Consider the following 26,591-nt stretch of genomic DNA (forward strand, 5'->3'; position numbering starts at 1 on the left):
TAATTTTAATTCACCTCCTATATGTGGTCTTAAGTGGCATAAAAATATAAATGTAGATATCACATTCGGGGGGTAGTTAAGGTGAACCGTCATGTGCCCGATAATACAAGAAGCGGAAAGTTATTAAACCTCCTAGGTAGTAAACCAGGATAAAGATGAACGATGGAAGATAGCTGCAACAATGTTACTGGTTCGCTGGCAAACGCCATCCACCCAACTGATGAGTACTGGAAGAAAAGACGAGCACAGATGGAACAAAAGGAGTGGGTATCTCAATGCTAGGGAGAGAAAAATCGTAAGGAGAGACTTGGAATTTTATGAAAAAGGTCACAGATAAAAGTGTAACAAAATGCTGAGACAAAAATGAAAGTGGCTTGTGAGGGTAATCCTCTAGTATTTTTATGCAGGAGTTGGTTGAGGTATATGGGAAGGACCTAAAGATGCAGCCATTGCTTCAATTGCGGCGGAGCGCCTAGTGAGTACATCTTCCCTTTTAACGACGTTCCGCAATGCTTCGCTAGCCTGAATAAGGCTGTCGATACTAATTGCATGATTCGTCATTTGATGGTTGAGGTATGAATAAACAGAAGCTGGCGTTGAGCAAGTAGTCAGGAGTTGTTGCTCATTGAGTTTGAGAAGCGCCAAGGCAACTTGGAAGAAAAATGTACTTCCACCTCCATCGCTGTTCGTACTGGTAACGTCCCCGGCGACTGTCGATATAGATGGGGTGGCCTTTGAGGTAGTAGAGCCACCTGTACCAGTTTCGACAGCTTCCTGGGCCGACGTTGAAGCCATAGACGAAAAGGTAGTAGGGGCGTTTAGACAGAAGACAACATCCCATACACGATAGAGGGCTTCTGCTGATAGGCAATCAGTGAAGATTGAAAGGAACCACTGGAAAGTTAAAGCTTCGAGCTCGATACCTAGGTTTTCGAAATGCGCCCATAGATTTGGTAGCAGCTCGGAGACATACTGGCACAAAACTTGCTGATCCGCCCGTGACGCCACAAGACCATGATCATAGTAGTGAGGAGGAAGGATATTTTCAATGATCGACGCCAGGACCCAGAATGCATCTTCTGCGGTGGGAAGAATTAAAAGAAGCGAACCAGCAATGAGATTCATGCCTTGGCAGTATCCGACTTCTGGATTGCGGCGGGAGTAAGCTAGAAGGACTTCATTCAACCTTGCGACTCCCGGCCCCTTGCGGAAGAATATATTATCTGTCAGGGTGCGGTGAATGTCCATGGCAATTTGGGCAGTTGCTCCGGGATCAGTTTGAGTGGTTATGTGCCCGTTAACAAGGTCGTCATAATATCCTGGCACTCGGAGGGTTGAGGCACCACTGCACTCAGACCAAATCTTAGCACGGTATGCAACCGGGATGCCACCCAGGACAAGGTTCCTAAACTCTCTCCATTTAGCACGACCAATTTTTCCCTTGTTCCCCAGACCGGCAATTCCGATGACCTCACCATCTGCCAGCGCTACCTCAGGCATATCACGAGAAGTCTTGGATCGATCAGGTAAGGTCAATGCAGCAGTGGCTTCGCCTTCCTTTCGTCTTTCGGCACGCAATTTTCGCATAAATTCGTTCCATTTCACGGTTCGTTCTTGCTGTGATGCATCATGCAATTCTGTCAAACGTTGCAGAAGCAGTTTTACAGGTTGCTGTTCGGATATGGAGGTTTCACGGGGTCGAGCCTCTGCCCCCGCAAACTCAGCACGGTTTGAGACGACCGCAGATGTGGATGCAGATGGTTGTGCAGAGCTATTCGACACAGGCACCGGGCCGCTCTTCCCAACTGCAACAGAAGATACGCGTGGTTTGGACTGGGTAATTTGTTCCACTGAGACGACAGGTCCAGCTGCAGGTGTATGTGACAAAAGTTCTGTGGGCCTTGTAGCAGTCTTTAGATAGTCTTGCCATCTTCCAACTCCAGAACCACTACCGTCTTCACCTGAGTTATCTATCTCTGCAGAACAGCCCGAGCTGGGAAGTTCCTCAGAAGGCCGGTTCTCGTTTGCCTCTCTTTGGCGTCGATTTCTCCGTTGATCGTAGATGAAGCCAAACCGATCAGTGAGCAGATCGCCTGGATTGTACTCTCCATGGATATAGGCAAGCGTAGGAGGGCGAGATTCCATTGGTAGAATTGCATCCATCTCAACAGGACCCAGGTTGGTTGCCTCACTGTCTGGGTGAGCACTTCCGGGAGTTCCTGCACCAGAAGTGCTTTGAACCCTCAGCCGACGCGGCTTTGTTGCGTTGTTCATAGTCGAACTACGCATAGTCGACGAGGCAGACGACCGAGCAGACAATTGTTGTACGCCAGTGGCACCGTTTATCCTGGCTAATGCAGCCAAAGCAGATCCGGCAGGAGTAGATGCCCGAGGCGCAGTGGACGGGTTGCTCTGCCTAGACTCAGGATTTCTTGACGATGCTCGGCTTCGAGCTGTATCTTGATTATCTTTTCCCTTCCCAGCAAAAAGTTTGACAGTCCAGGAAGCTACCGAGTAATTAGAGCGCTGAGAAATGATGCTTCGATCGTCACCGTCACCATTTTTGTATGCTGGTGTCCCATCAGTAGCAAGGCTAGTAGTGTCTGCGGCAGTACCTGGGGGTTGGAAAAGCTGGCCATCAAGTGCTTTGCGTCGGTTTGCTGTCGATGCTGGGATGCGAAGTCCATCACCAGCCTCACTCCCGACACTATTTGCTCTGCTTTGTCTCCGGCTGGCGGTTGACGTACCCCAAATATAATCCTGCCAACCTCGTCCGGTAGTATTCGTAGGCTTCTTAGACGATCCTGCACTTGAATTACCAGACTTAGGTTCACTGTCGGTGCGATGGGGTCTGATGGTGGCCTCTAGGTCATCTCGGTGGGACCCTACGCCTTCCAACATTGCCTGATTCATCATATTATCAATAGAGGATGTCAAGCTTCTCTGCCCTGAAGATGTCTCTGTAGAGTTGGTTTTTGAGGTATCTATGGAGCCATCCGGTGCGTTCTCGAGCAGATAGAGTCGACGTTCAATATCATGATTCGACACTTCAACTTCACGTAACATCTTCTTCAACTCTCGTTCCCGGTCATCGGCACGCAGCCGTAACGCCGATACTTCCGCATCGCGCAACGCGAGGTCTCTTGCAAACTGCCGTATCAACCTCACGGCTCCGGTCCGAGCTATTAGTCGTTCGATATGGTCATCGCTAGCCAGGTGAAGTGCTCCGGGGACATCCTGCGTGGGTGCTGAGTCACTGAACAAAGCGGCTCTACCGGAGAGTTGTGGTAAGGTTGTGGTGAGTCCTTCCAGAGTTGCCTCCCTCCCACGCTCAACGTCCGGTTCTCTATCATTATTCCCAACAAGCAACGCCCGGCTTAGAGCATGGTTCAAGGCGGGCTCACCAAAAAATCCTTCCGGTGACCTATCCGGAGACAGAGATGGAAACGAGGTAAGATCCGTGGCCGTGTGCGTCGACGAGCATGTACTCAGACGTTTGATAGGTTTCGAACGGACTGTTTTGCCCCTCTGGCTGCGTATCGATGAGGTAGATGCTTGTGAGGAGGATCGTTTCTGTGCTTCTGCTTGGGCTTGGGCTTGCGCTCGAGCTCGCTCGTGGGGTTCTATACCTTCTCCCATTCTTCCTTCTTTCTTTCATGGAGCCAAAATGCCGATAATGATAGAGGTTCGATATGGATATGTCTCCCACTGTCCAAAGACGACATGGAACGAGGGGGAGCAGAAGAGTCACGCAGCGGGGAGAGGAGAAGGTCAAGATCGGCTAACAGAAGAGTAATTAAGCTGTTGACTGGCAGACGAAGGTTCGAGTTTCGTAGGAAAGCATACGATCGTAGGCAAGGATATGCGGCGGATGTATTCTTTTTTTTTTTTCTTACCGCGGTCTGGCCATCACAGGTATAAAACTACTTGGAAAAAAAACATGAAAACTGGGAAAACAAGGCACTCTTCCAGGCGGCAAACAAGCACACTGCGAATACAGTCAGGAAAAGGCTGTAATATCCGGCCCCTCTGCTGCTGTGAATCTGAGGATTTTGGTGAGATGGAAGAGGTGACGTTGGAAAAAGAATAATTAAAAATAAAAATAAAATAAACGAAAATAAGGTCATGGCTGACCGCCTTCCCAAAACGGATCGCCCGCTTAGGTATGACGTGCGGGATTCTCGGAGTTAAGTTTATCCCCCGGCTTATATAAGCATTTATACATCCATGGATTCCGAGGCCCGCTGGATCCATATAGAAGCTTCCTTATAACGCTGATATCCCCAGGAAGGATTGCCAGTTTCTTTCGCTACATGACGCTACTACTGGGTCAGAAGAGAGCACACAGGTTGGGTCAGAATGTATTGGGGTCTAGGTAGCTATGCTACCACGTATATACAAAGTTAAAGCCGGTACGACACGGCTGAACTGGAAGAAGATCATTAGAAAGGCGCGCAAAGGAGAGATATACTCTAGTTGCGGAACTTGTTCACTTTGCACTCAGCGGTAGCGAACTTCGAAGGGTCCGCCTCTGAGGTAGCAGTGAGAGTGACCTTGGCTTTATCTTGAGCAGAGTTTTCGGCGCCGACAGCCACAGAGACAGTGACAGTCTTGCCAAACTCAGCGGTAGCCAGGGCATTTGGAACCTCGACCCTCCAGCCACGTCCCTCAACGGTGGCTTTGAGGCGGTAGACATCAGACTTGAGATATGCAGTAACATCCTGAGGATGCTTAGCCTTGCCAGCAGCTGGGTTGTAGGTGCCAGTGTTGTGCAGGGTGAAGGAGCAGGTCACACCCTTGTCCGTTGGCTTGGTGTTGCTGGAGATAACCTTTGCGTTCTTATCAAGCTTGACGCCGCGCTTATGGGGGTCCTTACCGCCGACATAGCGGACAGCAGTGGTGTAGGAGAGGACGCCCGCCTCGTCGCGGTGGGGTTCGATAATGTAAAACTGGAGATTGTTGGCCTTGTCGGTGTATTCGTACTGGCTACCAGAGCGGGTTCCAGCATGGAACAGGGCATCAGCCAGCTGGCGGTAGTCACCAAGGCTGATCATGGCAGGTGTGCCGTCTGGGCGGTGGAAGTCAACTTGCTTGATGTCTTGTGGGTTGGCATCAATGGTCCACTGGTAGTTTGAGAATGCCTTGTCCCTGGTCTTGCTGAGCATGACTCCAGAGTCAGGGCAGAAGGAATCAGCACCCATGCGGTCAATGACTTCGACGTTGTAATTCTGGTAACCATTACCATCGCAGTAAGGGTCAGTATTGACATCGCATTTGGGAGACTTGTCCTTGTCCATGGCAACATGGATTCCGATCAAATCACCAGGCTTAGGTGCAATGACACGGGCAGTGACGCGAGCAACGATGAGACCAGAATCAGCCAAGGCCTCACGGGAGATGTTCAGGGCGCTATCCTTGGTGGTCAATCCAAGTCTTATCTTATCATGGAAGGTATGCTGGGACCCCATGGAACCACCCTGTAGTGGAGGAACTTGCCAGCGGGTATGCGGGCCTCCAGGTCCGTTGAAGGAGCCGCGAGACATCATAGACCATGGGCCAGTGTAGGAACGGCGGAGCGGTTTGCCGTAGGGGTTGTTATAGTTGTCTCCAACATTGAGAAGATGGCTGAGCTCGTGGGCAAAGGTGCCCATCCCAGAGCTTTCGGCCTGGGTAGAGGAACCATCGCCAGCATTTGGCCAGATGGCAGAGGCAGAAGCCCAAGAGGTCCATTCGACATAGCGAGTTTTAGCATAGTTGGGCAGAGTCATGTTTCCTGTGCCGTTACCTGGTGGAGGGCCAAAGGCATCAGTGACATCTTCCTTGTTCTGGAACATGATCTCGCCAAACTCCTGCCAGGTAGAGGACTCATCCTGACCAGCAGACAGGATGAAGACCAGCTCAAAGGACTTGGCCTTCTCTTCGCCAATATCCTTGCGCCAGGCACCGAGGGCATCATCACGGATTTCGTAGTAGCAGGTTTCTCCAATGGGGCAAGCACAAGCGTTCATTGACTCGCCAATACCGTACTGATACGACTTCAATGGCATCTTGTACACTCCGAACGTGGTCAGGTCCACACCAAAACGTCCGTTCGAGTCCTCCATCCAGTATTCATGAAGTGTGTGACCGCGGTTGAGTTTGCCCGGCTTGTTAAGGAAGTCGCGGTAGAAGGCGGGAACTTGACTTCGAGTTACGTTTGGTGAACCCGGCTGAGGATTCTTGAAAACGTCGGATCCTGGTGCCATTGTGATGGTAAATGGCTTATCAGGATAGTCGACATTTACCAGGGCGATGTTGAAGTTGCGGATGGAGCCCTTTCTTGAAGGGTCGTTCCATTTGGTGCCTGGAGGAGACTTAAAATCGGCCCAAGTCATGTTGTCGGGATTGACCCAATTTTGGGGATCCAGCACCTCAAAGGGGTCCTTGGGGCCATGATGGGAGCCGCCGTGCGAGGGAAGCCCGTTGGGGGCAGCAAGGGCGGGCTGGATGAGCAATGCACTGCTCAGAGCAGCAACGGCAGTGCTGGTGAACAACATCCTAATTGATAATGCTATGGACCACACTGCCTGGAACTCGGCAACAGGAGGAAGAGGTGGAAAAGAGATTCGACCTAAAACGGAGGAAAGAAGTGGGAATCATTCCATGCCTTTATACCAACCTGGCTGTCCACCCCGGATCGACCCCGCAAACAAATTGAATCCATCCCCATGCTTCTCGTATGTTTTTTCCCGAATCCTAGCCATCTCATGCTCTGTTAGCAACGGTTTCCAGGGCAGAAACTCGCACCATGGCAGCTAAATTGCCATCTTCAACCCCTGGCGAAATTAGAGGATCGGCGTGACCAGCTACATTAGGCAAGTGCCAAGTCAGCAGCTCACAGGGGTTTTCCAGAATTCTTCTGCGCGGACCAGCAGAGTTTCTTTTCGTCAAGAAGACCATGCTAGTTTCTCTTACTCAAAGCTTTTTAACACAATCAAGATGTATATAAAGAGGTCAAGGGTGCCTTGATAACGCATCGGAAGCTGTGATCCAAGCTTCTTGCAATATTAAAGCCCGAGAATGGGTGCATCTCGCTTCAGAATACTCGAAATTGAGGTCTATCAAACATTCAGCTAAGCTCTTCTCCTCGGTGGAATAACTTACGCTCGTATTTGGGCATCTGCATTGGCCGGCCTCTTGCCATCGTTACACGGCTGCAGCAGGTAAAACACAAATATCCCCCGTCTCGCGAACATCCTTTAGCCGACATTAGGCAAGCTGCTCGTCTCTTTCTCGTGCGATATGTGTATGTAAGTATGTTTATCTTTCTCTCGATCTGCTCTTCTTTCAAGGTTGTCGTTGCAAGAACCAAAAGACGTCGAACCTGGGGAACGGGGCGCCAAGCCTCGTGTACCTCGGCAAGGACCGGATATTGGATTACCTAATATAACATAACTTTAACCCACAGAAGTCTATTATTGTGAGGAGTGGATCCACATGTAGTCCCGTGACCTAAATACGATGAATGTCTAGGTTGTTTAGTAAGCAGTATAAATTTGGGCACTTCTCCATCTGTTGTTTCACCGTGTTATAAGACACCATTTCTGATGCTGGGTATGGCCTCAATATGGCTGTTAGACTTGAGCTTGACTGCTCCGAAATTGCTAGAGCAAAAGAAAAGGGGGTAGAGTTTCTTAAGTCGCCCTTTTTCAGAGGCAACAAGATCCTTCCGAAACCTTCGGAATCTACTCCGTACGGCTCAATCTTCAAACATCAACACTCGCACTCGTCCAGCCTTAGCCAGATTTGAGGCTTTAAATCTCGTTGTCAAACTTGGCTTGTCTGTGGTGATAGAAGAAGCTTTGTGCTCCGTATGCTATCGAAAAAGTTTTCCGGAAATCTCCCAGTTCCGGACATATACGGTTGGAAAGTTCAAGAGAGTTGTGTATTTATATGGAGAAACGTTGCAAGATAAGTGGGACTATCTAACAGACCAGGAGAAGCCGTCTATTTGTGGCTAGCTGAAAGACATTGCTTCAATGCTTCGGCGGGCTGAACGGGCCCTACATACCAGTTTATTGGTATTTTTACGCCTTAGAATACATGCTTGGTTGTGCTATTCTGACACTTGGTAGGGTCTATCACCCGTGGCACCCTGCGTGGCTACTTTTTGCAATTAATACCGTGGACCGGGCCTTATAAAACAGTCAAAGCTTTTAATCACTGGTTTTCTGCATTGCCTCAACACTGGCTCCCCAAGGAAGCTAAATACAAAGACCCTTATCGAGAATATATGGCTGACAATGGAATGATTAAATTTACACATGGTGATTTGCACCGTGGTAACATTATTATCTCCACTGATACAAGCCCAACTATAACTTGCAATAATTGATTGGGCGCATGCTGGCTGGTGTCCTGGCTACTGGGAGTACTGCAAGTCTCTACGATGAATCATAATGATGTCTGGCGCATTGTTTGGATACCAGAATTTCTGAACCCCTTTACACCAGAATTTAACATGTTTGCAGAATATATAGTTAATGCAGATGGCAGCGGTGTGATATACAGGAAAGCTTGGCCAGAATTTATATTGCAAGTTCATCAGGCTCCTCGTACTCTCTGGCTCTTTTACTTAGACAGCTGCTGAATTGGTATGAAATGGAAGCCATTAGCAGCTAAATCATTGTGGTTACAGCTTGCTGACAACTGAGCACTGCTGCCAGTAATAGGTTTTGTTCACTTCCGCCCAGGATATCCTAGCACCTCTTTCCCCTACTTTAATAATATAGATGCTGTCTCTACTGAGACCCTAACCCCTTCCAAGTGGTTGCAAGCCAATACCATGTGTTGCGGGATCACGCTTGGACTGTACGAGTTGGATGGCCTCTGCATCGAGATACCCAAGATGCACGAGATGACGGGTATATTCCATCGTCCATTCCTGGCACCTTTTATTGGTAGTCTGAACATAAGCCTGGTTAGCAAGCCTTGTATTTATACTTCCGGCAAATCTCCCGGATTTACCTACGTCGTTAACGGGGGCTAGGAAGTTTTGGCTGATTCCCGGTGGGGGGATTTGACTAGCCGCAACCTCCACCGCGCCCTTTGGCACAGAATCTCTAATTAATGCACCACCTGCGGAATCCTCAATGTACTGAGAATCTAACTGCCCAATATCATATCTAGTATACTGTTGTTGCGTGTCTTTCAGAGAATAGTTTCTTTTAAATTCAAGCTGGTAGCCAGCCATGGGTGCGCCGACGACATGGATAAGTGTTCCAACATCCTGGTCGGTAACCGAGGGAATGAAGATGCCAAAATGTGCTCGTTGGTAGGCACTGTTACGAAATGTAACCAAGGATATAGTCCGAGAAGCCATCGAGAATGGGAGAGTCAATCCTTAGTTGTCAACAGAATGCTTTTTGGGAAAAAGTATGAGGCTAAAATTGATTTATTATGGCCAGTTCACAGTCACTGATCCATGTAACTAGGTAGCAGCCTTTATGACAAATATCCGGTGGTTTTCAGGTTGGCCTTGGTCGTTCACGGCCGTCACCTTGGTTACCCGAACAACAAATTAAGGGCTCTTTTCCAGGCTGATTATTAGTTATCTCTCCTAACTATTTGTCCTCTGGAGCCTGGGTGATGAAGAAGTCTACGCCCTTATAGAATTGATAGACCTCGTCCAGCCAGGAAAGCAAGACCCAATAAGATGCAACCAGAACAGTTAAGTATTCTGAAGCTCTTATTGGCTAGAAAGATGGGAGGAGTTCAAGATAATAGCCAATCGCAGCGGAATTAATCAGTTATTCAAAGTTCGAATTGTAATTGTTTTATTGGTTCATTTAAAGTATCACGTGAAAATACGAACCTAATTCCCTTAAGCAGATATTTGTTTCGTCTCTGGACTTCATCAACGTCAAGCCATGATGAAGATGAACAGATATTCTCGTCAAGACCTTTCCGGGACTGACCTCCATCAAAAAGACTTTGACACACACGAGCAATGCATTTTTTCAAGCCCAATAGTCATGTGAACTGGATACTCTCGCCATACACAAGATCTGCAAAGGTCCCGTGTGGCCGATGTCAAAGTCCCTCAAGGCCGTTGGAGGTATACTGAGAACGAAATATTCGCCGGTCTAACAGGCTGGGCACCATCTAAACTGGAAGGAGATATTACGGAATATGTATCTTCCAGTATAAAATTCAGGAGACAGTTCGGCTGTGCAGAATTTGCCTTGCCAGGCGGGAAAACGGAACTGCCCTCTTATACTTACGGACTACTCCGTGCACAAGTGTGTTATTTTAATCTACATTTTCCGCTTCACACGCTCACCTGGCCACATAGCATATAAGGTTAAGGTGCATTCAGAATATTTGGTATCATATAGGTATTGCCTGGAGAGCGCTAAGTCTAGCGAGCCCGTCAGGCACTCCTTTGGGATCCTTCCATCCTGCCGTCCTGCTTCAACCCCCATACTCGTCATTTCGGTTGGGGCGTTCGTTTATACGTGACCATAGCTCCTTGTGGCGCCTCAATACTGCCTGCTTGGTAAACTCATCCGTGCGAACCGCTGGTTAATAGGATCTTATCAATCTGGCAGAAGGCCCAGTTTGGTACGAAAGTTGGTCGCTTACTCCGGTTGTCAACTAATAAACCCACTTCCAAAATTGCCTCAAGAACACTAGCGTTCTTGCTGGCCATCCCAACCAGTAGCTCGGACTCCAGCGATGCCTTACAGGGCAGATTCCCGCCGCCATGACCTTATGTTCATGCTTGATTAGCCTGGGGAATTGCACGCTCGCTTTTCCAGGAGAACACTCAAAATCGACAAACAATTGGCTCTAATAATCGCTCGGAATCGCTTGATAGCTAGGTATCTGCCCAATTAGCCGTTCGACACTCCACATACTAATGCAAAATACTCCATCTGTTCGCACCACGTGGGTGCCGACTTCAATATGACGGCTTAACCCAGAGGAACAAGGAAATTGCGGAACAGCCGTGGTAGTCAGCCATACGCACAAAGCGCCATCGAATGAACCAACTACTTGCCCATAGCAAACACAGACAAGTCCTTCACCCAAGGTAGTTGTGGGTTAACTAACTAGAGTGGCTACGCGATCGTGAGGGTACTGTAGGTTGTAGCCGAAGTGGGCACATTCGCTGGCACCAAATCACGATCAGCTAGTAATCTCATACGAATTTTCGCTTAAGGGGCCTGTCGGTGACCTGATCACATTTTTATACTATTATTGACCACCAATACTTCCCTGGTCTGCCCCAGCGGTTGTTAGCTGCTCCGCCAGGTTCCGTTTCCCCCGAGGTTCCATAATAATCTTTTATTTTTGGCCTGAAGTCAGACACTAAAGGCGTTATTTTGGGTCAAAATGTCTCGGAAGATGGTAAAGAAAGGCACCCGAACTTTTGAGATCACAACATTCTCCGCATGCAGCCAGAACTAGCGACGATTACTTTGCCCCTCCTGGGGCCGACAGGTGCTTCAACATAATCTCGCAGCGGACACCGTTTTGAGAAGAGCAGGCGAGAGTCTCAGGGTAGGAGACAAGGCTTTACGAGAGGAAAAGAAAGACATCCTATGTACGACCAAGTGGACCTCGGGCGCCGATAAACAACCAGTATCCCGGAGGAGCCTTCGTTTCCCGCGGCCTGTCGATGGAAGCCAAAGCCAATGCTTCCTGTTCAGATCCCAACAGTTAACTGCAAAGTACTCCGTATGGGGAGGAGGAGGGTGGAATATCCCACTCCAACTGAGTCATTTTGATTATTTTTTTCTTCTGGAGTAGAATGGTGCAACCAAGTGCGACCAAAGGGCGCGAGAGGTAAATCGCCCCTGGAAAGGACCTCCGCCTTGCTACCAGCTTAAGTTTTCGATGGCCAGGATGTTAAGCTTTTGCGACTTCTGGGACCAGGGATTTTATTTTAAGTGATTCCTTTTGAAGGGACGGACGCCACAAGTCTGTTTGGTCGTCGAGAAGCTGAGGTTCTCCAGGAGAACGGCTATCAGTCGAGTCGTACGGAGGCCCCCGTACCCCGTACACTCTACTCTGTCCAAGAACACTCACGCTGGGCCTGGTGAGAAAGGGGCAGAGGAAGAAAATCCTGGTTCTCACATCCGTTGATCATGGCCAACGTGGACACCACTAATTATACTGAGCCAGGAGTCCAAGCTATGAATAACAGCCTCTCCCTTGCGTAAGTAAGTACGGAGTATATACGTGGGCTTATTTCCTTCTTCTGGGACTAGCTGCGACGGGTGACTGGAACATGTGAAGCTAACCAGTCAGAGCCTCCAATTCCGAGCTCTCTTTTTCTTTTTTTTTTGTTTTTTTGGACTACTGGTGCTTACTGAAACTCTGCTGCCCCTTCCCCCGTCCAGCGTCCAGCGATAAACTGCAAAAATGGGTCGAATCTCCCTCGCCCTTCGGCATGGGCGATCGGAGATACAAGCCGTTGGCTCTTCGCTAACTCAAACTCTTCGCTGGAGAGGCAAGCTGATCTGATTGCCTGTGTGCAGGATATCTGCACATTGTTGCATCGAATCCACGTCAGCGCATAACCAACCCCAACCCGTCGGTGCGTGAGATGACTTAACAGTTAGATTAATTATCGGATGCATGGCTTTATCCCGTTAATAATAATTAGCCCGAGTACCAAGTACTCACTACGGAGTACTGAGAGAAGGGGGTCACCTCAGCCCCCATCGACGCGGCTGCTTTAAATAATGCATGCAAAGCCACTCCTGCATCACTGCGAGCAGCCAATGAAAGGGCCGTGTGTGCATCATCCCCATGCAGCCCGATCCAGCCCCGTTCAAGCTTTTCGTCAAGGTTCGACTGACAAAGGTTAAGCTTGACTGCTCATACCAGGCTCTCACGACGCAACGCAGCGCAACGCAACGCAACGCAACAGACAAAAAGCGGTGGTTGTTGGTTCTACGAAATCCTAGCCTGATGATGCCTGTCGACAGAAACGCTGGCGGGTTTGTCTCCCTCAGATCACGGCGACTCTGGCCACTTACGATGGACTGATTAGCATGGTGGCATTATTGTGGCAGCAGTGCTCTCGCTCCGGTTCCTCCCCACTGAAGAGGCCTCGCAGATTCCCACCAGTAGTTAGTGGAAGTGGATTATAGTTAAAAAAGAGAGGGAGAGAAAAAAGAAAGAAAGAAAGTCCCGTTCTTAAACCCCGTCACTAGCTCACAACACATTTTCTGGACGGGCTGTTGCACGAATTCCCATCGCTCGTTCCCGTCCAATGCTAGAGTTAGTCCACGTCACCCAAGCCCCGATTGCCCTAGCGACAAACAGTTAGTAGGAGAGGCTGTTCCTTCTCTCTCTCCCTGTCTCCCAGGGAGCGTTTGCCATGGGGTAGCAGACAAGCTAACGCTATGCAAGCTTAAATAAATTCCTTGAGCCCCCTCGTCACAAGAGAGGCGCGAAGAGTGCTCTTCTTCCTATACGGAGTACGGACTCCGTTATCTATCTCACGCTGCGCTCTTTTTACTCCGTACATATCGAAATATTCTCTCCTCCTTCCGTCGCGGCTACGATCCTTCACCGATTGGACTTTATTAACGCTTGCTGAAGCCGCCTCTCCTTTCTTTTGTTATATTGCTCACTTTCGTTCAAATATACTCTATACCGCGAACAGTGCGAATCCGGCGTCATTTGGAGTAAAGAGGTTGCCACTCGTTTGATTATCACGAACCCCTTACTCTTTCTAATTGCTTAGAAAGAATATGCCGTCTTGCAACCCGCTGTGACCAACAAGATCTGTCACCTCGATGACAAAGATGCGTGCATAAACTTGAACCTCGATACCATTGCTATTCTCTTTGTCCACTCGCATTTATTCGCTGGTCTGCCGTGGCATTCATCGTTGGCAGTTTCAAGCCTCTGCCGCGGACTCACAAAGGTCACCTTACAGCAGCCAGGTTAGCCAGCGTTAAAAAAGCCGCAAAATGTCTTTACTATCCACCAAAATGGCGCTGCCGGTCTCTTCTGAGCCTGCGCCTGGCTCCCCCGGCTCCTCTATATATTCACCTTCACCTACTCCTTCTACAAATCTGGTTCCGCTTAGCAAACTTCCCGTGGACAAGTCGGAACCAACACAGGAACAGCCTCCTCGCAAATCAAGAAAGAAGCTTATTATCATCATCGTCGGCGTTATGACCGTACTGTTAACGACATTAATAGTGTCGCTTGCCTTGGTATTGCACCACAGAGGCTCAAAAGCACAACCTATGAACAATGGCCCTCTCGTTGAGCTTGACTATGCAAAGTACTTGGGCACTCCAGGAGGTTACAATGTCACGAGCTGGCTTGGAATCCGTTACGCTGCACCGCCTGTAGGAGATCTGCGATTTGCCGCTCCTCAAGACCCGAAGAAGGAGGGTGGTATTCAACGCGCGAACTCTGTAAGTCTAACTCCTACTGGATGGGAATATGGTTGGGTGCAAGTGGTATCAGTGTTGGGGAGTTCCCCATGGAAAATATACATCTAATAATCTCCCCCTTTTCGTGTTTTAGCGCGGACCACATTGCATTTCCACCAACAGCAAAAGCGTGACAAGAATATCAGAGGACTGCCTGCGTCTGAATGTTTTTGCACCGTCGGATGCACACCCTAACTCGAAGCTCCCTGTCTTTTTCTTCATCCTGGGAGGCGGATTCAATATCAACAGCGACCCCTTTCTTAATGGGACTGGGCTAATTGCTGCTTCGGGGCATAACATAATCGTCGTCACATTCACTTACCGTGTATCCTTGTATGGATTCTTGCCGGGCAAAGAGATAGAGGAGGGCGCGAGTCTGAATAATGGTCTGAAAGATCAAATAAAGGCGCTGAAGTGGGTTAAGAAGTACATCTCAAAGGTAAGCTAGGTCCTTATCTCAAGTTAAAGTGTCTAGGGGAGGCCATTTGAGCTAACAATCTACTAGTTTGGCGGCAACCCTGATCACGTTGTGATAGGAGGTCATAGTGCTGGTGCGGCTTCAGTCGCACATCTCCTGACTGCCTATGGAGGGCGAAATGATAACCTATTCCACGGAGCCATCGCCGGATCGCCATCATTCGGAACAACTCTTGCCAATAATCAATCCCAATATTTGTATGATACCTTGGTTAAAAGAACGGGATGTGATACCCACCAGGATTCACTGGCCTGTCTTCGAAAGCTCAAGGTCAACAAGCTGCAGGAACACAACTTGGGTGTCCCGTTGCCCGACTCCAGCGGGCCTCCTCTCTTTGCATACAGCCCCGTCATTGATGGTGATTTGATTCAAGACACCTTCTACAACCTCTACAACCAAGGCAAATTTATCGACGTTCCAACCGTTATGGGGGGCGACTCAAATGAAGGAACAATTTTCGCTCCCCATAATACATCAACTATAGAAGAATCCGACCATTGGCTCTCGCGACAATTCCCTGCTCTTCAACACCGCCATTTTGAGAAGCTTCATGAACTTTACCCAGAACCAGAAGTTCGATATCAAGGAGCCGGCGCGTATTGGACACAGTTAAGCGAGCTCTATGGTGACATGCGCTATACCTGCCCTGCTATGGCGATATGCCGAACGATGAGCAAATCGTTCAAAAGCGACAAGTGGAATTACGAGTATCACGCACAAGACCACCGCTTTACGAAGAATGGCTACGGAGCAACTCATACCGTCGAATTGAATGCTATCTTCGGTCCGGCATTCCTTGGTCGAAAAGCAGCGCCGTCATACAATAGCCCGGAGAACGGCCCGATAGTCCCCATCGTTCAGGGATACTGGACGAGTTTCATCAGAACATTGGACCCCAATAAGCACCGAGCAGAAGGCAGTCCTGAATGGAAACCAAGTGTCCAAGACGCGGATTCATCGAAGCCATTACATAGGCTCTACTTTGAAACAAATGATACAAAGATGATAGTTGAAGATGAGCACCTGAAACGGAGATGCGATTATCTGACAAGCATTGGACCCGACCTGATGCAATGAGGATATCATGCGACATACCCTTTTTCGCTGTTTGCTTTCTTTCGTTTTTCTTTTTCTTTTTCTTCTTTTTCCCTCCTCAAGCGATACCCAGATATGCTTTTGAGTACATACATGGATGATATATTGCATAGCGTAGATAAGGTGTTGGCGTCGGTAGACACTGAAGCGTACATAAATTTACTTCAAATATATTTTTCAGTTCAGTTCCGAGTATAAATAATGTAGAGTATACAAGTTGCACTAGCTCTATGCATTTATTTCCGTGACTGCTTTCTCGCCTTCTTCTCTTTCTCATATAACTTCGCTTCGCGCCCTTCTTCCCCTTGTATCTCCGCAACAAGACGGCGATATTTCCTCTCATATTCCGCATCCCTCTCTTTCTTCTCACGCAAGCTCTCGCGAGCAATGAAGTTGGCATCTTTGCGCAATTCGCGCATAGCACCTTTCTTCTCGCGCTTATGTTCTGCCTTGAGCTTGCTAAGCTCTGCACGCTCGCGGTCGGGATCGTAATGTCGGTCAGGGTTGAAAGATTCCTCAAATTTGGGAATGCTGGATTTTATCGCAAGCGGTCGGTGGTTATGAAGTAGTAATGGCCTTCTGTCCCTCTTACAGGAGGCGAGAAGCGCTTTGATCGTCTTGAGGGATCGACGGAGGTGAGTTGACAAAGCAGACGGGAGAGCGGCTTTGGGGCAGGATTCGATAACATGTTGTATGACGGAGCTTGCGGGTTCGAAAATTTCAAGGGACGATAGCTTGGAACCCCATAACTCAGCGGCCTTATCAAGAAGAGTAACCAAGATGTTAAGCAGAGAGAGCTTAAGGTTCTCTGCATCGCTACCATTCAGGCTTGTGGAGAAAATGTCCCAAAATTGGAGTTTCCGAAGATCCTTAGAGGAAACTTTATCCAGTTGTAATCGCAACTGGACTTCAGGGAGTCGGGCGGGGAAAAAGCCGGGGTTAGATTTGCTTTCCTTTGGTGCAAGGATGGTTAGGGAGTTGAGGATGAAATTCATGAACTCGGGTATATATCGTTTAGAGTATGTTTGATATTGAAGACAGAGGCTGGCAATGTATGCCCCAGTCGCAATATCATTCAAAGAATTGACCGGTCCTTGGCCTAGGTAACGGCCCATCGTAAGGATTGAGGGAGTGACAACGGCGTGGAAATGGTCTGAAGTAGGGAATATCGTTGCAACTCCAGTAAGCAAAACAAGATCGCCAGGTAGCAGCCCCAACGGTCTATTTTCCGAGATATCGCGGAGTTGGGCTCTGAATCTTGTTGCAACTTCCTCGGGATAAGTTTTGGCCATGGAATGAACATGTCGTAGCACACTCTCCACGATAGCAAATGATGGCCGCGGAGTTTTATTTGCAAGATATACTGCATGATCAACAAGGATTTTGGAAAATTCTCCGAGCTTTACCTTGTTATCGGGATGGAGGCTAGCGTGGTGCAGTGCTCGTATCCTTTGGACAACGACAGGGGTATTTTCGATATCAACTCCCTTCAAGATCTGAAGAAACTGATCATGAGATTCGGGGCATGGATAGGTAAATGCTAGCGAAGAGTCGCTCGGTGCCTTGGATGTGGTACCGCCTGATGCTGATGGTCTGTCTTTAGGAAGTTCTAGATCACCAACGAATTCAGTATCATCGGCATCATCTTCCTCCTCTTCAGACTCAACATCACTCTCGGTGAAAGAGACATCGGCACCAGATTCGTTATCCACAAGGTCGTCATCAATGATAAAGTCATCTTCGTCTTCAACACCAAACAGGCCATTTGACGTCTCAGGCTGAGCGAGCCCAAATGCTTTGGCGTCGTCTGGCTCGGAGTCATCTTGGGGTTCTTCCTCAGCAGCGTTTTCGACAGGCTCCTCGTCGCTCTCCTCTTCTCCTCGCATGCGCCGTAACCGTTCGTTCTCCAGCTCTTGCAACCGCTTAGCCTCCTCCTCAATCTTCTCCTCCTCGGTCTTAGTTCGATCTGAAGGTTTCGAACGCTTATCGAAAGCCATTTGCTTTAGCCGCTGATCGTACTCGCGATCTGCCACATCCCTATCCTTTCCACCTAGTAGGGCTGCCCGATCAGGGTCCATCTGAGGAGGTTCTGGGACCGGTGCGGGCTTGGGCTTGGGGTCCGCCGCTTTTGTACCTCTCATCATCGCAAACACATCCGGCAGGCCTTGATCCAGGATGGCTCGAAGTTCATTGTCATCTTCTTTGGACTTCTGGCGCTCATATTTGTACTGTTTCGATTTCGCAATAATTTCCTTCATGACTTCGTTTTTGCTCTTCTTCCTCTCTGGCTGTTCTTCTTCATCCTCGTCATTATCAGCCATTCCTTCCATATCATCAACTTCCTCCAATATTCGCTTTCTCTTTTTGCCTATTTCACCATCACTCTCTTCCTCTAGGCCGCTAAGATCCTCGTTGAAGTCATCCTTTCCTGCGTCGACATCAAAAAGAGATTGACCCATGTGTGTGAGTTGCATTTCCTCCTCCTCCTCATCTTCAAGGTTAAACAGTCCCTCCTTTTTAGATCGTTTTTGGCTCTCTCTGGCATAACGTTCCGCTGCTCGTTGCTCCGGTGTCATGGAAGGGTCATTTTCACCAAATCTCCGATCGAGAAGACCACCGACCTTATTCCGGCTTTGAAGTTCCTTAAGAAGTGTTTGTTTTCTCTGTAATATCTGGTGGTTAGCTTCTGAGGTAGCAAGATAGATATATAAACTGGCTACGAGTAGCTGACCCTTTCTTCTCCCAGCCCTCTTGTTACGCCGGGTCGATGGGCTGAGCCTGTCTCGGGCCTTGCAGTAGTGACCGCAAACTTCGATGGCCGCGCAGGAGCTCGGACTTCGAAAGGATTGAACTGTTCCCGTATCGCTTGAAGAGCAGCATTTCGTTTTACGCGATTTTCGGCTGCGGCGCCAGACTTCGAGTTTTTCTGTCTCTGCTTCTTGGACAACTGAGGGCCAACAACCCCTTTTTCTCGCAAGGACGCCTTTAGCTGCTTCAGCTGCGATGGCGCCATGGTCAATTGCCCTCACAGCAATGTCCCTTTCCTAGGGGCGCAAAAAGAAAATGCGGCGTTTGATGTGTAGTTGTATAAAACGACGTAAAAAAAAAAAGTTGAAGGTTGAAATTTTGATAATCGATAAGCTCCCGCCCTCACCGCCTTTGGATTCTGCCGCGCTCTTCTTCTAACGTCAAAATCAACGACAAACAACAAACTCGCAGCAAAGACACAGCAGACAGAAGGCTGGCGGCGGAGCAAGCCATGGGGCGATCGTCTAGCTTGAAAATGAATATACGGAAGTGATGGCGTCCACTGGTAACGACCGTATTCTATGGCTTTGTCTAGGTACAGTCCTTCCACCCCCGGTCTCTCGAGCATGATGAAGATAGTTATACTAACTGGTTTCCGCCAGGGGTCACACTCTTCTTTGCTGCGCAACGCATCATCACAGAGCTCTATCAAGTGAAGGACCTCACTGAAATAAGGAAGATTGAGAAGGAGGATCCGGTTATTGGGCAGGCAACGGAAGATGGTATGCTACTCCGGTTTTCAATGTAATACTTTCCTTCCCAGAGCTTACTTTTTTCTTTTAGCCTTGAGATTAGAGACACTCCAGCGGCTCGCAGGAAGCTCTAGCTTTGATCTACGGGCTGCGTCAGTACTAGACTCATCTGAAGCTCCCTCTGTAGGTGTCTAATTTGATTTTCTATCTTTAGGGCACTGAGAATTATATCAGAGAGGTCAACCAAGGGAACGACGAAAGAATTGCTTTTGGACGACCTTGCTGGCGATGACCCGGAACGCAGGGAGAAGGCTCTAAATGCATTGAACTTCCTTGTGACCAGCTCGGCGTGTATGTCACCACCTTGGCTAGCCTTTTTATTTATGGACTGACCTTTATTCCACTGTAGTGGGTCGTTCGAGTGTTTCTATGCGCCTGAAAGATGTAGCCACCTTCAGCGCGCTTGTTGATTGCCTGTGCAACTTCCTCCATGAACATACCGAAAAGACGAATGATATAATATCTCCCATCTGCCCGCAGACTCGACCTCCTGGAGAGAATAAGGCCTTGAAAACCCTTAGCGTGATGCTGCCAGGGAATGTTATATCTGCACTAGAAGCCGGTGTTGTCAGCCGGTGGCTGACATACTATCCCTTTCCTTGCGTCTTACGTGACAAGTCCAAAAAGCGGAGCATTGTATTCATGATGAAAACATGGTGGGCGGACGATCCGGCGATGGGGTCTATAGTAAATACTTTATCCTCGGAACCAGAAGGGCTGAAACACCTGAGAAAGTTTGGATTGATGGGAAGTAGAATGGAAGAGCATACCACAAGCCTATTTGGCGATGAGATTCACGATGATGGGGATGGTGCCCTGATTTACAGGGAGGATCACCAGGCTTATGACACTACCGACTCCGGCTCGGATGCAGATAGTGACGTGTGGATGGTCGACGGTGAAGCGACAGCAGGCATGTCACCCTGGCTCAATAGCCGCCCACAGGAAACCTCTGCGGAAGAGCAAGCACTTCGCAGACGCCGCAGAGAAGCCATGGTTTTCAGTGAAGGTAGCCGGCCGTTGGTTGCAGATAATATATTCCACCCTGTTAGGTCTCCCGACTCCGACTTGCCGGAGGAGGACTGGGAGCTGGGAGACGACAACCCATCCTGGGACACGGAAAATTCCACAGAACTCGATATGCAAGAGGATCCCGAGCCAGAAACTACTCGGAGTCAGTGGCTTTTATGGCCTTTTTGACTTAGGACACCGTAGTTTCTGTTACATGTGTGGATATTGCTACGTCAAGAAGCAGGGCTATTCTATTAATTACAAAACCTACAAATAATTTGCATGATAACTTGTATTTTTAATAGTTGTCACACCCTGTGACATAGGTTTCCCAGCGAAGGGAACAATAGGTGTAGTAATGATAATCTGTTAAATTATATCGTACATAGCAATATCTATATTACAGTCCACACTAGGTAGATACCCTATTTTATTTCCAAGAAGCCCCAAATAAACGCCGTAACACGTCCAATGGGCGCGCCTATGAAGTTACAAGTGAATGGAGAAAGTGGAAGATCATGCATCGTATGAAGGAGGTTCACCAAGGTAAAGGTCATTCACGCCCATATGCCGTGCTGCTGCTTGTATTCTCTCTTCGATTTCGGCGGGGTCTCTCGGCATACTTCGTAAAACCAGTCGTAACAGATCACACATCAGGTCTACCTCGAACTCCATGTGGAACTCTTGATCCATATCATCTAGGTATATTCCCTCTTTAGCGGCTTGCACTGTCTTCTGCTCCCGCAACTTGTTAAGCAGACCGCCGACATATTGAAGGTTTTCCTTCGCACGGGGGGTGGAAGAAATGCGTCTGTGTCGTCGTTTTGGTAAAGTTGCTTCATCGCCAGTAGGAATCAACCGTACGACAAGGAATACTAAGATTCTGACGGTATCGGCATCAGGGAAGAATCCAAATGTTTGTTTCATGGCACGGAGCGCAACGATTGTTCCTTCGGGGTCAAGAGAAAGACAGAAGCATCGAATAATATGATCATAGAGGTCCTTCGAGAATGCATCTTGGGTATGTTGCTGAAGTTGCGATGGTAAGTTTGAGTACCACTGATTCATTTCAGAGTATAAAGCGCGGGCATTAGGGAATTGTGCATTGAAACAAGAGCGTGTCCTGTCATACTGAATTTTCCCGCAATCCCAGAGGCAAGCAAACGTTTCAAGATCAGGCCTGATATTTGCCATGGTGCTCTTGTATCCAGACCAAACGCCCAATATATTCTGCTTCCTTAACTCTCTATAGAGAAGATGGTTGGCGAAGAACGTGTTTGGTCGAATTTGGGCTTTATCAAGGCACTCCACTAGGTGATTTATCAGCGCACCCTTATCTCGCCGGGTATAATGCAGCAAGAGAATGGAAAATGTCTCGATGGTAGCCTCAGGAAGAGTGCGTTGTTCATATTCCGGTATAGCTGCCCCTGGTAAAGACCCATCGACGGACAATGTCTCTGACTTATCACCACAAATACGATCAACTCGTTTTCTGATCATAGCCCATCCAAGCTCCTCCGCTTTTTGTCTACTAGAACCGCTTCCTTCACGAAGCCATGCTCCTATCAGGCCATTGAGATGTTTAGCGTCAGGTTTCACCCCTCGCTCATACATAAGCTCAACAACTTTAGCCGCTGCACCAAGCTCTTTCATTCCAATGAGCTTCTTGATCCAGCTGGCGTAGAAGAACTTGTTTTGAAATTTCCGGGGAAGAATTGTTAAAGATGCAAGCGATACTTTATTGACATCAGACTCGTTGATACTGTCGGAATGAAGCTTTCCAACAAGCCCTAATGATGCCTTGTAAAGAGCATCCGACTCAGTGGACGAGTTCTGGCCTGTGAGCATCATATCTTTAAAGACAGCCAGAGCCATGTTGACTTTGCCAGAATTGAGGAACCCAACGCTAATTGCATCGTAGTCGGACATTGTAATATCTGTTCCCAGACTTGTCTTGAAGTGTAGATACAATGTCCAGGCACGGACATCATTTTCAGGATCTTCACTCTGAGCCCAGCAATTTATAACTGGAATAAGAATCCGGGGACTGTGAGACGGGTCCAGGGACATGTATATTAATGCAGCATCTTGAGCGTTTTTGGGGTTCATATTGGCCACAAACAAGCGAACTCCCATATTCCAATACTCCTTTTTCTCACAAAGCATGTATTCATTCAAGTCCGGTTCCCTTTCTCTCCATAACGCAAGGGCTTTTTCCTGCTGCCCGTCTATGAGAAGAGCATCCATATAATCAACCCATTGTTCCGCCTCAAGAATTCGTCCACTGCTAAGTAAATCCTCGGCGAGAGTAATAAGGTGACGAGGGGGTATCTTTTCGCTTGTATTTAAGCTTGGACGTTGTGATTTCCAGAGCATATCTATCGACTCTTCTGGGGCGATATCAAGGAAGAATGGAAGAGCTTCTTTACACCGGCGATATGATTTCCAGGCAAACTGTTTCTCCGCAACACTTGGAGTGCCTTTCAATGATTTCAAAGCCTTATTGAATCTCGTGACGTAGGCATGATGGCTCTCCGGAACCTTCAATTCAACCTCAAAGGGTTCCCTTTCCTGCTCGACAGGCTCCGTAGTTTTGGCCGAGCCAGACAGTTCCTTGGTAGGATCCCATAGCTCTTCCTCCTCCGCCTCTAGCCTCTCCAATTCTTTATTTATCGCTTGATCAAACTCTGCCGTCATGCGATTCTTGAGCTGTTCGTCTCTCCGATCTTCCTCTTCCCAATTGTGCTCGGCAGCATATTTTGTGATGGCTTGAAGTGCCCTTTTCCTATCTTCCTCAGACAAGCTCCTCATAAACTCGCCATCTAGAGCGAAAGGGCCTTCCTTAAGGGCATCTAGTTCGGTTTCCAGCTTCTTTAGTTTCTCCCTCGCCCTGCGATGTTCTACTACATCCGGTGTATCTGGATCGACCTCAAAATATTCCTTGCTGTTGGTAATCGACTTTTCAAAGTTACGGACGGACACCTTTGGCTTTCCATCGCGCAAGCAGGATACTCGTGTAGTGGAAAAAGGCCGAGGGAGGGTGAGAGACGACGGAGCGCGACGGGGGAGGCATGTTGAGAGCGCATGCGGATGCCACCGAGTTCCCTGGAGTGTCAGCCGGCGCATGAATGCAGCGGAAGGTATTCAGCTCATTGAGATACTGGAGATGAAAGCGAATAGTGTAGGCTGTCATTCAAATCCTGCGTCAAAGCTCGCGAGTCGGGTCGAAGTTTGAATAATGTGAAAGCTCGAGATCTTCAAATTGAAAATCGATGGAGCTCGTCCTGCCAATTGCGTCTTGGCACATGACCTGTTTATTTTCCGTTCTTGAGACGCGACAAAAAGGCATGGAGAAGGAAGAGATTCACCAACACCGACTATTAGGATACATTCAATGAAAAGACAGCTGGTGGCTGGTATTAGTCTTCTTTGGATGGCTTGGATTTGATATTTCAACCATGCAACCCGGCCATGAAGCTGCCGGCGGCCTTGCGGGCTTTGAGTATCAGGTTTGTCCCCCTTATGTTAATTCGGATCTCATATATCTGACCGTTAGATAGGGATCATATATTTATAAGCCTGCGAAGAAAAGCAATGATACCAATGGAACCTCGAATAAAAGACGAAAGGTCAATCATGCCTCGAGCAGCCAAAGCTCAGGGAGCCGTATATCCCCGTTTGTGCCGCTCTTGAATGGATATGAAACCAAGGAGTCCGTCAAATTACGATATGGCTTATTCAGGGACCTTTGGGCTCAGAGAGAGCACACAATTCAGGTTTGTCCGGCGGGAAGTGATGGGTCATCGCAATTCTAACATGTTCATATAGTCGATCCTCCGCGAAGTGGATTCAGAAGTGCTAAAGAATATAGCAGCTTTCATCGAGGAATCCTCGACAGTAACGTATGAGCACATTGATGCAAGCAGTTTGCATTTGATATTAGTGCTAACTGCTCTGTAGCTACAATGGACGTATTCCCACTGGAATGATATCGGTGGGATCAAATATGTCATCTACGGGTGGGCTTTTAGAGCGCCTACGAAAGGAGCTACAGAGTTCAGGCAATGCATGTTTAGTCACTCTAGACTCCGGGGACACATCAAATATCAAGAATGCCTTGAAAACGATCATCAAACTTGCCATCACAAGTATGGAGGATATCGATAGCTATCGCGACTCTTTAACGTCGAAAACGGTAATATCTTCCCTATCTCTTACCCCATGATACCATCGACTAAATCATATATAGGGATTGAAACTATTACCATATGACCTGGACTTGATGCTGGCCTGTGTCAGGAGAAATGGCGTGAAGAAGGTTGTCATTGCTTTTAGGGACAGTGAAGCCTTTGATAGCAGTGTCCTGTCTGACTTGATCACGCTATTAGCGTAAGGTACCCTGACTGTCCATCTATGAATATAATTCTGACCGACTAAAGATCATGGTTGGACCGTTTACCCTTTGTCTTCCTCTTTGGAATAGCGACATCAGTCACATACCTCGAATCTAGACTGCCTCGCTCCACTGTAAAGCTGCTAGAAGGTCGCCTTTTTGATTTTCAAGATTTCGGGGACTCAGTGGATCGTATCTTCACGGCCCTGTTTGCCCACAATAACGAAGGCCCGTGGATCGGACACAGTGTGAGCCATACTTTGATGGACAAGTCGGGGGATTGCTTTCAGAGCCCCGAAAGGTTTGGCAACATTATTAAGGTACGTGCGTGTAGCAGCACATAAAAGCTCCTTATAACTTACTAACATGAATGACAGTACGCCCATATGGCCCATTTTTTTGCAAATCCACTTTCAGTGTTACTTGCAGGTGAAATACAGGGGAACAAGCTTCAACCTGAATTATGTGAAGCAATTCGGAATACGCCTTCGTTTCGGAAGTAAGAAGTCTCTCGAAGTTGATATTAATTTGACAATGTCACTTACTCTTTTCTTAGGCATGTGCAACATCTTTTAGATATCAAGGACAGCGAATCTGCAAAAGAGATGATGAAAGACGACACTATCCTTGCCAAACAAGCCTACCTAGGAATTTCAGTTTCCCGGCAAAAAATGAGAGATATCTTTAGCTGCGTTGACTGGTTGGTAGCGTTCACTCGCAACATGAAGTCTCAAAAATCAGCGAACCATTCTGAGTGCATCATTCTTGCGCTTGGCGGAGAGCTGCTTGAATCCAAAATTCTGCTTGAGACGCTTGAAGCTGCTAGGAAATTAAACTCAGAGGAGCTTGATGCTGCATTTGGGCTAATATCAAACCTGTCAGCTGAATCTGCTGCCATACTTGACGAAATCCGAGAATTGATGCACACAAAGAAATCTAAAGGCGTACTACGTTCTCAACATGACGCACAGTTAACGAGGCATAACACAACTGTTGTCGGTCAAAGAGTGAAGCTGACGAAAGGTAAAGCGAAGCTCTCAAATGAGGAATTGAAATACAGTGAATTGGTGGACCGACTGTGTGATTCAATACAGAAACATCTTTCTGAGAAACTGATTAATCCCAAGGATCTTTTCCTGCATGAGTGCTTGATATTCGATTTCAAGTCTCCCATTCGAAATACCTTTACTCCTAAATGTCGGCACACAGTTGAACGAGCACTGTCTCACCCGTTTGACTATCTGGACTCGAAGGAAGATGGGGAGATAGAAGCCCTGTCGGCAGGCCAGCCGCCAATATCTATTCTCTATCAGCTCTACCTTGAATCCGGTGCTGTGGTCAACGTTTATGACCTATGGAGGGCATTTTATGCAATTGTTGGCGGAGAGGACGCGGATAGGTGTGAGGAGCGTGTGGCATTCTCAATATTCTACCAGTCCCTGGCAGAACTGAAGATGATGGGAATGGCAAGAATAAGCAGGAAGAAGACGGACCATCTGGCAAAGTCTGCTTGGACAGGCTTGTAATATTAGTTGAGGCCATGATATCCTTTGAAGCTAATCTTCTCTCCAGCAGAAAACTGACATGTGTACGTTAATCGATCCTTTTTG

At 48.0% G+C, this 26,591-nt stretch overlaps 9 protein-coding genes across 9 annotated transcripts; 4 read left to right on the forward strand and 5 right to left on the reverse strand.

Moving 5' to 3' along the window:
* Positions 1-399: 399 nt before the first annotated feature.
* TRV_01420 (uncharacterized protein) lies at positions 400-3,639 on the reverse strand (the record flags this gene model as incomplete). The annotated part of the gene is made up of 1 exon (XM_003024411.1): positions 400-3,639. The coding sequence occupies one exon, from the start codon at positions 3,637-3,639 to the stop codon at positions 400-402; it is 3,240 nt and encodes a 1,079-aa protein (XP_003024457.1).
* An 833-nt stretch (positions 3,640-4,472) lies between these two features.
* On the reverse strand, positions 4,473-6,536 carry TRV_01421 (uncharacterized protein; the record flags this gene model as incomplete). Its single annotated transcript, XM_003024412.1, has 1 exon — positions 4,473-6,536. The coding sequence occupies one exon, from the start codon at positions 6,534-6,536 to the stop codon at positions 4,473-4,475; it is 2,064 nt and encodes a 687-aa protein (XP_003024458.1).
* A 2,255-nt stretch (positions 6,537-8,791) lies between these two features.
* Positions 8,792-9,361, reverse strand: TRV_01422 (uncharacterized protein; the record flags this gene model as incomplete). The annotated part of the gene is made up of 1 exon (XM_003024413.1): positions 8,792-9,361. The coding sequence occupies one exon, from the start codon at positions 9,359-9,361 to the stop codon at positions 8,792-8,794; it is 570 nt and encodes a 189-aa protein (XP_003024459.1).
* Positions 9,362-13,970: 4,609 nt separating this feature from the next.
* Positions 13,971-15,999, forward strand: TRV_01423 (triacylglycerol lipase, putative; the record flags this gene model as incomplete). The annotated part of the gene is made up of 3 exons (XM_003024414.1): positions 13,971-14,426; positions 14,539-14,883; positions 14,950-15,999. 3 exons carry the CDS (start codon positions 13,971-13,973, stop codon positions 15,997-15,999), a joined length of 1,851 nt encoding a protein of 616 aa, XP_003024460.1.
* A 254-nt stretch (positions 16,000-16,253) lies between these two features.
* Positions 16,254-19,030, reverse strand: TRV_01424 (uncharacterized protein; the record flags this gene model as incomplete). Its single annotated transcript, XM_003024415.1, has 2 exons — positions 16,254-18,729; positions 18,828-19,030. 2 exons carry the CDS (start codon positions 19,028-19,030, stop codon positions 16,254-16,256), a joined length of 2,679 nt encoding a protein of 892 aa, XP_003024461.1.
* Positions 19,031-19,946: 916 nt separating this feature from the next.
* Positions 19,947-20,777, forward strand: TRV_01425 (uncharacterized protein; the record flags this gene model as incomplete). The annotated part of the gene is made up of 1 exon (XM_003024416.1): positions 19,947-20,777. The coding sequence occupies one exon, from the start codon at positions 19,947-19,949 to the stop codon at positions 20,775-20,777; it is 831 nt and encodes a 276-aa protein (XP_003024462.1).
* A 327-nt stretch (positions 20,778-21,104) lies between these two features.
* TRV_01426 (pentatricopeptide repeat protein) lies at positions 21,105-23,714 on the reverse strand (the record flags this gene model as incomplete). Its single annotated transcript, XM_003024417.1, has 1 exon — positions 21,105-23,714. The coding sequence occupies one exon, from the start codon at positions 23,712-23,714 to the stop codon at positions 21,105-21,107; it is 2,610 nt and encodes an 869-aa protein (XP_003024463.1).
* Positions 23,715-24,046: 332 nt separating this feature from the next.
* On the forward strand, positions 24,047-24,981 carry TRV_01427 (uncharacterized protein; the record flags this gene model as incomplete). The annotated part of the gene is made up of 5 exons (XM_003024418.1): positions 24,047-24,097; positions 24,149-24,364; positions 24,417-24,490; positions 24,549-24,783; positions 24,838-24,981. The coding sequence occupies 5 exons, from the start codon at positions 24,047-24,049 to the stop codon at positions 24,979-24,981; spliced, it is 720 nt and encodes a 239-aa protein (XP_003024464.1).
* A 605-nt stretch (positions 24,982-25,586) lies between these two features.
* Positions 25,587-26,507, forward strand: TRV_01428 (origin recognition complex subunit 3, putative; the record flags this gene model as incomplete). Its single annotated transcript, XM_003024419.1, has 1 exon — positions 25,587-26,507. The coding sequence occupies one exon, from the start codon at positions 25,587-25,589 to the stop codon at positions 26,505-26,507; it is 921 nt and encodes a 306-aa protein (XP_003024465.1).
* Between the last annotated feature and the right edge of the window lie 84 nt (positions 26,508-26,591).

The sequence above is a fragment of the Trichophyton verrucosum genome, assembly GCF_000151505.1.
Source record: "Trichophyton verrucosum HKI 0517 chromosome Unknown contig00116_1.f1.exp, whole genome shotgun sequence".
Classification (NCBI taxonomy): Eukaryota; Fungi; Ascomycota; class Eurotiomycetes; order Onygenales; family Arthrodermataceae; genus Trichophyton; species Trichophyton verrucosum.